The sequence below is a fragment of the Nyctereutes procyonoides genome, unplaced genomic scaffold (genome assembly GCF_905146905.1).
Source record: "Nyctereutes procyonoides isolate TBG_1078 unplaced genomic scaffold, NYPRO_anot_genome, whole genome shotgun sequence".
NCBI lineage: Eukaryota > Metazoa > Chordata > Mammalia > Carnivora > Canidae > Nyctereutes > Nyctereutes procyonoides.
Window position 1 is genome coordinate 24,011,306 of NW_026575135.1, and position 15,916 is coordinate 24,027,221.

General features: G+C 42.5%; 1 protein-coding gene across 3 annotated transcripts in view; it reads right to left on the minus strand.

The window, feature by feature from the left end:
- The window catches only part of NFX1 (nuclear transcription factor, X-box binding 1), a 76,029-nt gene extending 69,268 nt beyond the window's left edge, over window positions 1-6,761 (minus strand). For all 3 annotated transcript variants that reach the window (XM_055301623.1, XM_055301622.1, XM_055301624.1), the window contains exons 1-2: window positions 6,626-6,761; window positions 1,705-2,703 (exon numbers count right to left, since the gene is read on the minus strand). In XM_055301623.1, coding sequence (XP_055157598.1) covers window positions 1,705-2,703; window positions 6,626-6,650 — 1,024 coding nt within the window. In that variant the 5' untranslated portion in view covers window positions 6,651-6,761. The remainder of the gene's footprint in view (window positions 1-1,704; window positions 2,704-6,625) is intronic.
- Between the last annotated feature and the right edge of the window lie 9,155 nt (window positions 6,762-15,916).

The window sequence follows — 15,916 nt, forward strand, 5'->3', positions numbered from 1 at the left end:
ACTAGAACTATAAGCCAGTATAAAAACAGGCCCGGGCAGGTGGTGACTTCATGTGTTGGCTGGGCTATGTACACTAAACTAGAGGGACACCAGATGGTGAAGGTCCAAGGCGAAGAGCTACTGGAATAAAGCTGTTTAGCCTAGATGAAATATATAGTCAAGGTAAAATGAGAAGTATCTTGAAATACCGGAAAAAAAGTTGATTTGCAATGAAGGGGAGGGAAACTGTGAGAAGAAAGACTGGTTGCTGTGTTGCCTCAGAGGGCAGAACTTAAACCAGGGGATACAAAGTATTTACTGAAAAGAAGTTTTCAGTTCAATGTAAGGAAGAACTTTCCAACAGTCAAAGCTAAGTACCTAGTATGTTCTAAAAGCTATATTAAGCACTAGGGATACAAACATGAAGAAAGGGGTGCCTGGGTGCTCAGTCAGTAAACCATGGGACTCTTGATCTTGGTTCAGGTCATGATCTTGGGGTCGTGAGATTGAACTCCATGTCAACTTCTACGCTCAAGAGGGAGTCTGCTTGAGATTCTCCTCCTCTATCTGCTCTTCCCCCTCCACTTGAGCACACTCTCTTCTCTCAAATGAACAAATTAAATCTTAAAAAATGCAAAAAGGTAGTCTCTGCTTTCAAGGAGCTAATAGAGGCAATGACAAACAAATGATGGCTTCCAGCAGTAACTGTTCTAATTGAAGCATGTGTGTGTGAGGGAGAGACATACCACAGGACTAGAAAAGATAATGCCATCTGTAGAGGTGAGAAAAGGTGTCCTAAATGTGTTGCTAAACTAGCTATTGTAAAATGAGTAAGAATTCATTAGCGTACTTAGTGGTGGACATTCTGGACAAAGAGAGCCACATATGTAACATGAGAGAAAGATGAAACAACATACAGTACAGGGAATAAAATGTGGTGGGGGACTGAGGCAGCGTAAAGTGCGGTGGCTAGGTAAGAAAGAATCCAGAATTCATATGTGGTGACGAAAAGTGAGCAGAAATAAACAGGGGAGTGACATAGTTCAATATGTGTTTTAGAAAATTCACTCTCTGATGCTGGTGTAAGAGATGGACTGAAAGAACTGAAGATGGCAAAAGTGGTCAGGACCTGTTGCAGATAAGCAGACAAAAGAGGATACAGGTCGGAACAAAGAGAGGCAGTGGAGATGTTACCATCTTCTACTTGTGCTTTCACAATTAAAAAACAAAAACACGGGACGTCTGGGTGGCTCAGCAGTTAAGCGTCTGCCTTTGGCTCAGGACATGATCCTGGGGGCCCGGAATTGAGTGGGTGCTTCCTACATGGAGCCTGCTTTTCCCTCTGCCTGTGTCTCTGCCTCTCATGAATAAATAAAATCTTTAAAAACAAAAAAAACCTTTGTAACCAAACATCTGTAAGACCTGTATCTGCATTTTTAAAAACCCTTACCAAATTCCTTAAGAATAAAAATTCCTAAAAAAAAAAAAAAAAAAAAAAAAAAGAATAAAAATTCCTTATTTGTATTTGCTTATAATATATAAAAACTAACTGGTTACCTATGGGGGATGAGAACAAGTGGTGGCAGGATCCAGGCCGATGATGAACAAGGACAGAAAAAGATGTTTCACTGTATTCCTTTTTATACTTTCTGGTTCCTAAACTGTGTGAATTCATTATCTATCAAAAATAACCCCAAAACATTTCCACAATTTAGGTAGACTTACCTGTGTGTGTTTCCACATTCTTTAGCACATGGTTCTGTTTGCCTCGGGGAAAAGACGTTGCTTGAGGATCTTGCCTCCTTACAGCACATTTCTCTGGGTCAACCCTTCGGGAAGACTTGTTGACACCTGCCAAGTTCCCATTGTCACAGGCAGATTTTGCGGGTCTCTCATTAAGATTATCCTTTGGAATGGGGGCCATGTTGTTTCTGGTGGCATTTGTATGTCGTTGGCCCTCTTGTTTTGGTGGATTCCTGCCTGGTCGTGGCCTGGCTCCTTCCACTTCCCAAGGAGGCCTTTTCTGTGGGTATCTTCTCTGCTCATTGCGTCTGGCCCCATACCCATCCAATACACCTTTCTTAAAGGATGTATCCAAAGAGTCAGGGTGGATAACCCCCACAGGTTTGGTATTTTCAGGTACAGCATCCTCGGATTTTGGAGTCATTCTGTTACCCCACTCACATTTGAGTTTTCCCTTGACTTTTGGTCCTCTACCATAACTGTATATAAATTGGGCTGCTTTTTTGGGTTTTGCTCCCCTGGGATCTGCACCAATAACTTCCTTCTCATTCTCAGAAGGGCTGTGCTCTCTGGGGTTTGTCCCACTCTCTGACCTAGCCACACTTTCTAAGCCAGCTGCATCTGAGGTCTGATCAGTGAGATTCTGTACTTTTTTGACTTTGATGTGCTGCTTTTCACTCCTCAATTTCTGCCAAGGTTGATTCTGAAGGCCATGGCTCTTTAGTGATTTGTTAGAAGCAGAGGATTGGAAAGAAATCTGTTGACTCTTAGGTTTGCTTCCTGAAGGATAACTGTGCTGATGAACAGCAGAGATGTCATCATAAGGGACTTGCCTAGAAAGGTGACAGGGAGGTGGTGAACTATAATTTCTTCTCCCAATCCTATTAGAATCTAGTCTCCTTTGACTTCCACAATTTAGACCAGAATTTTTTCTCTCCTGAGGAATGAACTCAGCAGCATCCGTATTGAATTTAAAAGTACCTAGGACATAAGAAAATAGACATGCCAGTAAAAAAACTAATCATCATCCATGAAGCCCAAAAGACTCTTAAGCCATTATCTAAAAGATTTTCCTAAGGACTTGTATAAAACAGGCTCTTAGTAAGGCTTATGCTTCCTGTGAATTTGATGGGTTCAAGGTGCTTGTGGAACACTGATCATTTCATGTCCAGTAACCTCACCAATAGCCACTAAGAACTACTAAGTAAAACTGCTCACTTGGGTGATGAAGCATTATTATTATTATTAATTTCTTAAAAATGTAAGTTCCATGCTCTATATGGGGGTTGAAATTACAACCCCAAGATCAAGAGTTGTATGCTATGCTGAGCCAGCCAGGCATTATTCCTATATGCCTATATGTTTATTTTATTAAAAATTTTCAGGTCAGCAAACAGTTCAGGGGTGAGAATCAATTAGCAGGTTCCATGTGGCCTTTCAAAGCTCTTAAGGTAGCATTGTGTAGTATCAAGTATACAGATTTTGGAGTCAGCTAAAATCAGTTTGAAGTCTGGCCCTCCAAATTATGGTATGAACTTAGGGTATCACCTGATTACTTTTAGCTTTCATTTCCTCATCCATGACAAAAGATGATACTACTTCAAAGGGCTACTGGGAAATTTAAGTACGATTTCATATAGATAGTATTTAACATAATGAGTACATTAGTTCCCATCTCTTCCCACAAGGAATTTATTTTAGGGTTTCCATTCATAACCGTTATAATATGGTCCATAATCCAAGTCTCAAAAGTTAAGCACATGCCTCTTCAACTCACTTGTTTTTTCCCCAAACGTGCTTCTTTGTCCCTGAAGCCTAAAGACTAAATGATGTGCCTAAGGATACAAACCTAGTTAGTAGAAAAGTCAGAATTATGTGTAGCATATGGATTACACAGTTGACCTTTGAACAGTTTTGAACTACACAAGTCCATTTATATGTGAATTTTTTACTGCAGAGTACTGTAAATGTATTCCCTCTTCCTTATGATTCTGATAACATTTTCTTCAGCTTATTTATTGTAAGAATACAGTAAATAGTACATATATCATGAAAAATATGTTAATTGACTACTTATGTTACTGGTAAGGTTTCTGGTCCACAGTAGGCTGTTAGTTAAATTTCTGGGGAATTATAAGTTATATGTGGATTTTCTACTGTGCGGGGGGTGGGTGGGAGGGGTGTTGGCATCCTTACCCCCCGCAAAGTTTAAGGTCAATTATACTAAGAACCAACAGGACCTGGAAGACATGGGTTTATGTCCTTGTCCATCACTTGTATCTTTATGCAAATGACTTAATCCCGATTTTTCTTATAAGGAATGGAGACAGTAACAATCCTTACATCAAAGAGTTGCTATGAAGAATAAAGCAAGTTAGTAACATATATAAAGTGGTTAAAAATGTGCTTTATTACTGCTGTTAGGACTAGACTATCTAAAACACACAGACTTGACCACAGATGGGTGCAGTGCAGAGCCTTTGGGTTTCAGGTTTAATAATTTTTCTTTTTTTTTTGGTAATTAACATGTGCCAGGCACTATTCTAAGCACTCTGCATCTGTTAACTCATTTAATCCTTACATTCCTGATGACAGAGCTATGACACTGAGAAAATTACTTGCCAAAGGCCACAGAGATGTTCTGAGGCAGACGCAGGATTCCACCCAGGCTATATGGCCCTAGAGATCATACTCTTACACTGTACTGTCAAAGGCTGGGCAGTGGGTACCATAGAAACATATACTCAAGAACTGAACGAGATCATAAAGGTCATGGTAACCTTCACTGAATCCAGGATTTGTCCTGAAAGCTTTCACACAGGCAATTCTGGGGACAGGGTGGAGGGGGATTAGACAGATTTAGAAGGTCACGAAGGAGATGTTCCAGAAACATAAGAGATAACATAAAGGTGGGAAGGGGTAGATTAGACCTAATGTGTATTGTATAGTCCTCTCCATCTTGAAAAAACAAAGTTGGAAAGGGGCAGAAGAAAAGTCTGTAAAGTCCAGAATAGCCTGGTAAAAAATGGGAAGAAGGTGTTCCATGTTAAGCCAAGCAGTAAGGAATTGGTGCCAGTAGAGAGTCTAGACAGGGCAACACCTATTTGTATACAGTTTGTGATCCATGAGACATGAGAGAGTAGGTAATGCCCTCAGAAAGACCCTTGAGAAATAGAAGGGAAAAAAACACACGAGTCAGAACTCTCCACCTGAGACATTAAGATCTTTCTCCTCAGTATTCTAAGTAGCTGGAAATTACTCAGTAAATAGGATACAAGTAGTACCCTAGATCCAAGATAACACAGCAACAGAGTAAGTGTCTAACAGGTGAGTTGAGAAGGATAAGAGGAAATCTAAGAGATTATGAAGTCCAGAAACAAAGCTAGCATTGAAGAGTCTGCCCATGGGCAGAAAGATATCCCTGAACCTGTCTGGTATTTGAGAACGGAAGTGGGCAAGAGAATTAAACCCTGAGATGAAGGTGTGGTCTAGAGAGGATGCTGAAATAAGAGCATGGAATAGGAACTAAGGCAAAAGCAAACTAAAGAACACAAGAGGGACTTGGAGAGGTCTTTGGACTAGGGAACTTTGCCATAGTAGATGGAGAGGAGGCTGGAACCTCTGGCACGGGCACATCAGGGAGGTCAAAACTGTAACTCACAGCTGGCCTCACCCAATCCTGCCTCAAACACTGAAGGGTGGAGAAATGAGTCAGAAGTGAGCCTGAGGATGGAAAGGATCAATGGATCCAGTTTAGAGGATCTGGGAAAAAAACAGGTGGCAGAGTAACAAAACACCAGACCAACCTAAAAGGCTCCCATCCCCCAAAATTTAATAAGTCAGGATTAGGGTTTCGAAAATATAATTTTTTGACCCATACCCACAGTAACAAGTACATTTTACCTGCCACCCAGTACACAAACTTAACATATACTCTTCTTGGTTGCAAAACACTGATAAGTGGCAGAACTAAGACTCAAATCAGTGGCAGTTTACAAACCACATGTGGCAAACTGCTGTCCTGTTTTTTTGTTGTTGTTGGTTTTTTTTCCCCCAGAAAGAGTGGGTCTTGAAATAAAATCAACGCAGTGGGTTGGGACAGGTATTTTTTTCAAAGAAAACAGAAAACAGAGCGTATTTCAAATAGTAAGGAAAAGCATTACTTCCTAAAACTTTTGGTTCGCTTCTAGAGTCACACGTGTGCCCTGAACCACTATGTAAAATGTTTCTTTTCGGTCTCTGCCAAAAAGTTTGGAAAACAAAGACCTAAGGTACACCTTGAAGGAAAAGGAAATGCTTATCAACAGCCAAATGAGGCCGTTCTACACCCAGAAGCAACTCCAAGAAAAGTGACTAACAATTATGGAACAAGTACGGTACAGGGCGGGAGCCTTCACAGAAATTATTTACTCCCAACTGATAGATGAGGAAACGGAGATTCAATCACACTGTGAGCTCGTGGCAGTCTGAAAATGGGAGCCCCTTGCGTTCGGCTCGCGCTCGCTCCGCTGCCCCAGGACGCGCCAACCCGCCACGCCTCGAGAGCCCGCCACCGTCACGGGCGCTGACTCGGCCGACGCCCGCCTGCTGCGGAGCACTGAGGCCTCTGCCCCAGCGGGGTTGGGCTGAAGGCGGGACGCGCGGCAGAAAGTGGGACGCGCACACCGATTCCCTGGACAAACCCGCGCTTCCTGGAAACCCAGCTGCGGGGCTTCACAACCCAGGGGAGGACGGTCGAGGTCTCGGTACCCACGACGCGCCTGGCTTGGCCCTTCCGAGCCACTATCACGAACCCTGGTACGCGCCACTCTCGCGATATGAATGGTCGGAGTCCTAGGACTCGCCACTGACCCAATTTCCGCTCCCCGAGAGGGGCCCAGTCCCGCGCGGGCCGGGACAGTACCTGAGACAGGAGGCGCCTCCGCCATCCCGTGCCGCAACACCTAAAGCGAGCCCTGCAACCTAGAGCGGGATGTCACCCGGTCACGTGCCTCTGACTTCCGGCGCCGCGAGAATATTCGCCTCCGCGCGCCGGGTGGACTGCCACGGAGGTTGCGCGGCCGGAGGGAACTGTGCGGTGCGTCGGTGACGTCAGACACAAGCGCCAGGCGCCGGCGTGGGGAGGAGGGGATTAGAGCCTGACCGTAGGTGGGGAGGGTCACGTTAGTGTGCAGCTAGGAATTTGCGTAGTCATTGCTTTTCTTTTTGAGGTTCATGGTGTTCTCTTGCTACTGTGCCCTTTGTTCTGGCACCCAACCAACTCCACCTGGCCTTCCGCAGTCCGCTCGAGCGTCACCTTCTACCTAGAATAGTTCGGCTTTAGTGTTGGTTAAACAAGCAGAACTGCTAAGTAAAAAGGGAATCGAAGGGAAAATACGCGCAAAAACAAACGGTAAAGGGCTAATATACCGAGAACTTTAACAAATCAGAAAATGATAAGCCGAAAAAAGAAACAAAGCCGATAAACCATGTTATTAGAAATGGTAAAAGACCTGGACGGACATATGACGATAAAATACAGGTGGGTACTGAAGTTGAGAAGGGGAAGTTCGGAGGCACTGATAATCTTTTTTAAAGATTTTATTTATTTATTCATGAGAGACAGAGAGAGAGGCAGAGACATAGAAGGAGGAGTAGGGACCATGCAGGGAGCAGGATGTGGGCTCCATCCCCAGACCCCAGGATCACGCCCTGGGCTGCAGGCGGCGCTAAACCGCTGCGCCACCGGGGCTGCCCAAGTCTGAACATTTTTAAATGACTTTTTGAATTTCTTCTTTTTTAACTGCTTATTCACACCCACTGCCTATTTTTTCTATTGGGGTTGCTCTCTTTTTCTTGCTGATGGTTTCTTGTATATTATAGATATCAATTCCATGTCAGTTTTATACATTTCAGTTGTCTTATTTTCTTCCATTGTCTATTAATTTTGTCCTTTACTGAACATAAATCTTCAATTTTGACAGAGCAGTTCATCAAATCAACCAACCAATCATATTGTCACTTTTAGAAATTACCAGGTGTTATCACTCTGAGTCCAATCAAGAGAGAGGAACCACACAGTCATTTGAACAGAGAAGGTTTTATTTGTTTATAAAGACTTATTAACTATAACAGAGAATTGGAGTAATAAGGGATTGACTAGTAAAGAAGTAAAAAGAACTCTAAAATAACAGAGGATTAATGATATAAGGAAAAGCCACTACCTCTAGGATTGAGAATAACGAAAATCACCCAGAGCTGAAGTGCAAACTTTGTCAGAGAGGTTATGCCTGTGGCTCACTAGATGGCAAGGAAGTGGCTGTGGTGCTGCAACAGCAGAAGCTGCCAGAAACCTACCTTGGAGGGTGCTGGGGAAAGTCATTCATGGAGAGGAGTCTCAAAAGAGGCACTCTACTATAAACCATGTGAAGAGATGCCAAAAGAAGTTTCTGGCTGTTAGCCACTACAAGCTGAAAAGGCCAAGTGCTGAAGAAGCCCTGTACATTGCAGAAGCCAAACACTGGAGAAGCTGCCCACAACACAAAAGCCTGCCTAACTGAAACAACTAAAAATAGGAAACAAAACCTTTTCCTCCTGCAGTATCTCTCTGGTGCCCTCTACTGACAAATCTCTGCTAGCTGATAAAGGATAAATATTTGAAAGGGTCCAAATCATTTCACAGAGCAGGCAAAAAGGATAAATTTGGAATTGAATGGCAATAATTCATAACTGGAATACTAGGGAATCTGTTATTTTCAAAGCTTACAAAAATGCAAGTATCCTGCCTTTCCTATACAAACAGTATTTCATATAACATACCAAAACTTATGACAAGCTCAGATGGAAATGTAAGCTATAAATACTTGCATTAAAAATGAAGTCTAGGGCAGCCCTGGTGGCGCAGCGGTTTAGCACCGCCTGCAGCCCAGGGCGTGATCCTGGAGACCCTGGATCGAGTCCCACATCAGGTTCTCTGTATGATGCCTACTTCTCCCTCTGCCTGTGTCTCTGCCTCTCTCTCTCTCTCTGACTCTATGAATAAATAAATAAAATCTTAAAAATAAATAAAATAAAAATAAAAATGAAGTCTAGCAGGGGTGCCTGGGTGGCTGAGTTGGTTAAGCATGTGCCTTGAGCTCAGGTCATGATCCCAGGAGCCTAGGATTGAGCCCCACATTGGACTCCCAGCTCAATAGGGAGCCTGCTTTTCCCTTCCCCTCCTTTCTCCTGCCCCCTCCTCATGCTCTTTCTCGCTCTCTCAAATAAATAAAACCTATTAAAAAAAAACTATTAAAAAAAAAAAAGTTCAGGGGCCCCTGACTGGCTTAGTTGGTTAAGCATCCAACTCTTGATTTCGGCTCAGGTCATGATCTCAAGGTTGTGAGATTGAGCCCAGCATTGGCTTCTGAGCTCAGTAGGGAGTCTGCTTAAGATTCTCTCTCTCCCTCTCCCCCCCATAATAAGTAAATAAATCTTAAAAGAAAAATAGAAATGAGTAAAAGAAGTCCAGACACCAAAATATTATTCAGAAATAAGCTATCAAGCCATGAATAACACATGGAGGAAATAAATGCATACTACTAAGTGAAAGAAATCAATCTGAAAAGCTATATTATGTATGATTCCACCTATATGACATTCTGGAAAAGGCAAAACTATGGAGACAATAAAAAAATCAGTGATTGCTGGGGCTTAGAGGAAAGGGAGGCATTAATAGAGCACAGGATTTTTAGGGCAGTGAAACTATTATTTATAATACAACAGTGGCTACATTGTCAAAATCTATAGAATGCCCACCAAAAATAAACTATGTAAACTATGGACTTTAGGCGATAAGATATCAATGTAGGCTCATGGATTGTAACAAATATACCACTGTGGTGCCAGATGTCTACAATGGGGGAGGTTGTGCATGTATGGGGATAGGGCATATATGAGAATTCTCTGTACTTTCTGCTCAAATCTGTTGTGATTCTCAAACTGCTCCAAAAAATAAAGTTTATTAATAAAAAAGAGATATATCTAGAATAGCTTAAACTTCTACCTTAAGAAACTAGAAAAAGAAGAGCAAACTAAACCAAAACAAGTAGAAGGAAGAAGATAACAAAAGTTAGAACAGAAATAAAATTAGAAAAAAATCAACAAAACAAAGTGGTTCACTAACTAAAAAGAACAAAATTGACTAACTTTTAGCTAGACTGACAAGAAAAAAGACAGAAAAAACTCAAATTATTGAAATTAGGGAATCAAAGAGAGGACATTACTACTGACCTTAAAGAAAAAGAATTAAGGGCAGCCCAGGTGGCTCAGCGGTTTAGTGCCGCCTTCAGCCCAGGATGTGATCCTGGAGACCCGGGATCGAGTCCCACGTCACGCTCTCTGCATGGAGCTTGCTTCTCCCTCTGCCTGTGTCTGTGCCTCTCTCTCTCTGTGTCTCTCATGAATAAATAAATAAAATCTTTAAAAAAATATTTGGGGTATCCCTGGGTGGCTCAGCGGTTCACCGCCTGCCTTCAGCCCAGGGCTTGATCCTGGAGGCCCAGGATGGAGTCCCACATCAGGCTCCCTGCATAGAGTCTGCTTCTCCCTCTGCCTGTGTCTCTGCCTCTCTCTCTCTCTCTGTGTCTTTCATGAATAAATAAATAAAATCTTAAAAAAATAAAGAAAAAAAGAAAAAGAATTATAAGGGAATACTATGAATAACTTTATGCTAACAAATTAGATCACCTACATGACATGGACAAATTCCCAGAAATACAGAAACTACCAAAACCGACTCAAGAAAAATAGAAAAATCCGAATAGACTTATAGCAAGTAAAGATATTGATTGATTGATTGATTGATTGATTCGTGAGAGACATAGAGAGGCAGAGACACAGGCAGAGGGAGAAGCAGACTCCATGCAGGGAGCCTGATGCGGGACTCGATCCCAGACCTGGGATCACGCCCTGAGCTGAAGGCAGGCGCCCAACTGCTGAGCCACCTGGGTGTCCTGCAAGTCAAGATATTTAATTAATAATAATAAAATTTCCCACAAAGCCCAGGCCCAGATGGCTTCACTAGGGAATTCTACCATATATTCAAAGAATTGACACCAATCCTTTATAAACTATCCCTAAAAATAGAAGAGGAGGGAATCCCTCATTCTCTGGATGAAAACTGCCTTAGGGCAATCATCGCCTAGCTCTCCACTGCAAAAATTGATGGCAACAGCCCAGGCTGCTTGTCCATGAAAACGGAGTCAGACTGATCTGGCATACTAGGGCAGTGCTTCTGAATCCTGGCTACAAATAAAAACTACCTGGGAGCTTTTATTTATTATTTTTAGATCTTTTTTTAAAAAAGATTTTATTTATTTATCCATGAGAGACACACAGAAAGTAGAGAAATAGGCAGAGGAAGAAGCAGGCTCCCACTAGGGAGCCTGATGCAGGACTCTATCTAGACCTGGGAGCATGACCTGAGCCAAAGGCAGACACTCAACCACTGAGCCACCCATGTGTCCCAACCTGGGAGCTTTTAAAAATCCAACTGCTCACACCATATTCAGATCTATCATATTAGAATCTACAAGGGTAGGAAAATATAAAAGGAAAGCTATGAAATATGAAAAGAGGTTGAAGTGCCAAACTTTTACTCTCTTACTGGATCATTCCAATTTTTTCCACCCTTGCTAAAGCGCCAGGGCTGACAGATTACAACTGAAGGAGACCACCTGCACTCAATTCTGCTTCAGAGATGCTGACTGGTGGCAGCTACAGGAGAAATCGTCAGAGACTATGCTGTGCCTGGGACTGACTCTACCACAGGACTCATCTTCTCCACTTAAATTCACTAAGATGGAGACGCCTGGGTGGCTTGGTGGTTGAGCATCTGCCTTTGGCTCGGGGCGTGATCCTGGAGACCCAGGATCAACTCCCACATCAGGCTCCCTGTGTGGAGCCTGCTCCTCCCTCTGCCTGTGTCTCTGCCTCTCTCTCTGTGTCTCTCACGAATAAATAAATAAAATCTTTAGGGGAAAAAAAGAATTTAAAAAATTCACTAAGATGGGGGCACCTGGGTGGCTCAGCAGTTGAGTGTCTGCCTTTGGCACAGGGCATGATCCTGGAGTTCCAGGATCGAGTCCTGCATCGGGCTTCATGCGTGGAGCCTGCTTCTCCTCCCTTTCTGTGTCTCTGCCTCTCTGTATCTCTCATGAATAAATAAATAAAATCTTTTAAAAACTAAAAATAATAATGGGGGATACTCCTAACATTAAATTCACTAAGATGGACACAGACCAAGACCTGGCTGTTGGTCCTTCCCAAGTACAGCAAGAATTAGCAGAATGATAAAGGTGTTAAGGAATCTCCAGGGAAAGGTATGGTTAGAAGCAGGGAATCATGACTTTATGGTGGAAGTGGAGGTATTAGAAGCAATTATTATAGCATAACATTGCAAAGTGGGACAGAGGACAGAGAAAGGCTTGGGGCCTTTTTTGGCAGCTGACAGGAACCCAATTCCAACTAGTTTAAGCAGAAAAGGGAGTTTGCTGGCAGAATCCTCAGAAAGTACACAGATTTAAAGGAAGAGTTGCTGGGCCGTGGAGCACTCTGGGAATCTCAAGGATGGGAAGTCAGGCCTCGGTGCCATGAGGATTCTTTCATTTGGCCTCTCATCTTGTCTCCTCTCTGGCCTCAATACCTTAACTTCTCATACTGACAAAGAATTTGGGTGGTGGGGGAAGAAAGTATTTCCCCGAAGTTTCCATTTAGAAAATTCGAGGAAAGAACTTCAACAGGCATAGCCTGGTCACAAGCCCACTCCCATAGCTCAGAAGAGTAAGGGTAGGGCTACTCTAATTGATATTTTTGAAATAATCACAGTTATATTGGGAGGCAGTTCTGTAAAAGAAAGAGATTGTTGGGATGCCTGGCTGGCTCAGTTGGAAGAACATACAACTCTTTTTTTTTTTTAAGATTTTATTTATTTATTCCTGAGAGAGAGAGAGAGAGAGAGAGAGAGAGAGAGAGGCAGAGACACAGGCAGAGGGAGGAGCAGGCTCCATGCAGAGAGCCCAACATGGGACTCAACCCCAGGTCTCCAGGATCATGCCCTGGACAGAAGGTGGCGCTAAACCACTGAGCCACAGGAGCTGCCAGAACCTGCAACTCTTGATCTTGGAGTCATGAGTTTGAGCCCCACATTGGATACAGAGATTACTTAAATGAAGAAATAAATAAAAACTTAAAATTTCTCCATTTTTTAAAAAGAGAATGTTCTTTTTTTATTATTTTTTTTAGAATGTTCTTTTAAAAAAATTATTCATTTGAGAGAGAGAGAGAGAGGGAAATAGAGAGCACACATAAATGGGGGGAGTAGCAGAGGGAGAGAACATCCAAGTAGATGCTCACTGAGCATGGAGCTCGACATGGGGCTCAATCTCGCCACCCTGAGATCATGAACGGAGCCGAAATCAAGAGTTGGATGCCCAACTGACTGAGCTACTCAGGCACCTCTGTTCTTCTTAAAAAAAAAAAAAAAAAAAAAAAATATATATATATATATAGATATACTTTTTAAATTTTATTTTTTAAAGATTTTATTCATTTATTCATTTGTTCTCTCACACACACAGAGAGAGAGAGAGAGAGAGAGAGAGAGAGAGAGAGAGGCAGAGACACAGGCAGAGGGAGAAGCAGGCTCCATGCAGGGAGTCCAACGTGGGACTCAATCCCAGGACTCCAGGATCAAGCCCTGGGCCAAAGGCAGGCACCAAACCGCTGAGCCACCCAGGGATCCCCTTAAATATTTTATTTTTATTTATCTATTTATTTATTTTAGACTTTATTTATTTATTCATAGAGACAGAGAGAGAGAGAGAGGCAGAGACACAGGCAGAGGGAGAAGCAGGCTCCATGCAGAGAGCCCGACATGGGACTCGATCCAGGGTCTCCAGGATCATGCCCTGGGCTGCAGGCGGTGCTAAACCGCTGTGCCACCGGGGCTGCCCAAGGTTTTATTTTTAAAGTAATCTCTACACCAAACATGGGCTCAAACGTACAACTCCAAGATCAAGAGTCACGTGCTCTACCAACTAAGCCAGCCAGGCATCCCAGAGAATGTTGTTCTGAAAAGACTAAGCAATAAACCAATATAGAGAGGCAGTGGCCAAGTCACAAGCAGCTTTGTATGTCTTGCTGGAGGTGTCAGGAAACCATGAAAGACTTTAAGTAGTGACCAGGTCAGATTTGTATTTTTAAAAAGATAAATATAGCTGTATGTGATGAATGGACTTGAGGAACTGAAAGTATGCATGAAGAGAAAGTCATTATTAATTCCAAAAGACTATGGGATAGATGTCTAGGTTAAGGAGAGTTGAAAGAAGAAAGGAGAGGAGGGGTTGGAGTTAAGAAACACTTGGGGTTAAAAGAAGGGTTTGATGATTAACTCAATGTGTAGGGTGAGGCAAAATGTAGGCATCAAGAGCTTTCTGTTTTAAACGATGGAGGATAATGGTTCTATCACCTGAACGAGGCCAGGAAAACAGGAGAAGATTCAGGTCTGAGGGAAAGGTAATGGTTGTCTTGACAACTTGAATATGAAGTGTTTGTTGGCTTCAAGAACATTCAAACATTCAAATAATGCTAGGCAAACAGCTGCACTTGAAGAGATTCTGAAACTCAGGGGCAAGATCTGGAACAGAAGTACTGATTTAGAAGTCAGCAGTTAATGTCATGAGAATAGTTGAGCTCCGTGATCAGAGAAAGTGATCAGAGAAAGAAGTATGGTGGATTAGTTAGAATCCTGAGGAATAACTAACATTAGAGTTGGAGAGATGAGGATTTCAGAAAGGAGTTTTAAAGGCAATAGTCAGAAGAACAGGAAAACCCATACATTGTCACAAAAACAAAGGAGTAGAAATTTTGTCAGAATGATTCACTAGTATCCAATGTACTAAAGAGGTCTAGTTGGAGGACTAAATATCACCCATTAAAACTGGTGGTATATGGGACACTGGTAACATTGGCAAGATAAGAAATAGAGCAGGAATGTTTGCTGAGAGTGAATCCCAAGACAATAAACTTAATTTGGATGTCAGATTTTTTTTAAAGATTTTATTTATTTATTCATGAGAGACAGGGAGAGAGAGAGGTTGAGACATAGGCAGAGGGAGAAGCAGGCTCCCTGTAGGGAGCCTGATGTGAGACTCGATCCTGGGATCACGACCTGAGCCAAAGGCAGATGCTGAACCACGGAGCCACCCAGGTGTCCCAAGGATATACCTTGTGATATATCTCAAATCCAAGGTTGAAACTATAATGGAAGAAGTATTTAAAGAGCTGAATGAGAAACTAGAGAAGCCAAGGAAGGTTTCAAGAAGGTAATGATGAATAGTACAATGTTTGCTCCCATAGGAAGGCTTCTTGAGAGGATGAGATTAGTTGCCATTAATGGATCATTAAAGACCCTGAAATTGAGCAGGAGTTTGGACTGGCTGTAGAAAAGGATGAAGCCGCTATTTTTGTTGTTGTTAACAGCCCTCATATGAGAATAGCAAGTTGCAAAGTACAGTTAACCTTTGAACAATGTGGGGAATAGGGCACAGTCGAAAATCTGCATAGAACTTTTAACTCTCCTCAAACTTAACTAATAGTCTACTGTTGACCAAAACCCTTACCAATAACATAAACACGACCACATATTTTGTATGTTACATGTATTATGTATTGTATTCTTACAATAAGGTAGGCTAGAGGGAATCCCTGGGTGGCTCAGCAGTTTAGCTCCTGCCTTCATCCCAGGACCGAGTCCCACATCGGGCTCCCTGTATGGAGACTGCTTCTCCCTCTGTCTTTGTCTCTGCCTCTCTCTCTGTGTCTCTCATGAATAAATAAATAAAATCTTTAAAACAAACAAACAAACAATAAGGTAGGCTACGGAAGAGAAAATGTTATTAAGAAAATCATAAAGAAGGGGATCCCTGGGTGGCGCAGTGGTTTGGCGCCTGCCTTTGGCCCAGGGCGCGATCCTGGAGACCCGGGATCGAATCCCATGTCGGGCTCCCGGTGCATGGAGCCTGCTTCTCCCTCTGCCTGTGTCTCTGCCTCTCTCTCTCTCTCTCACTGTGTGCCTATCATAAATAAATAAAATTAAAAAAAAAAAAAGAAAATCATAAAGAAGAAAAAAAAACATTTACAATACTGTACCGTAAAAAATCCACACAGGAGTAGA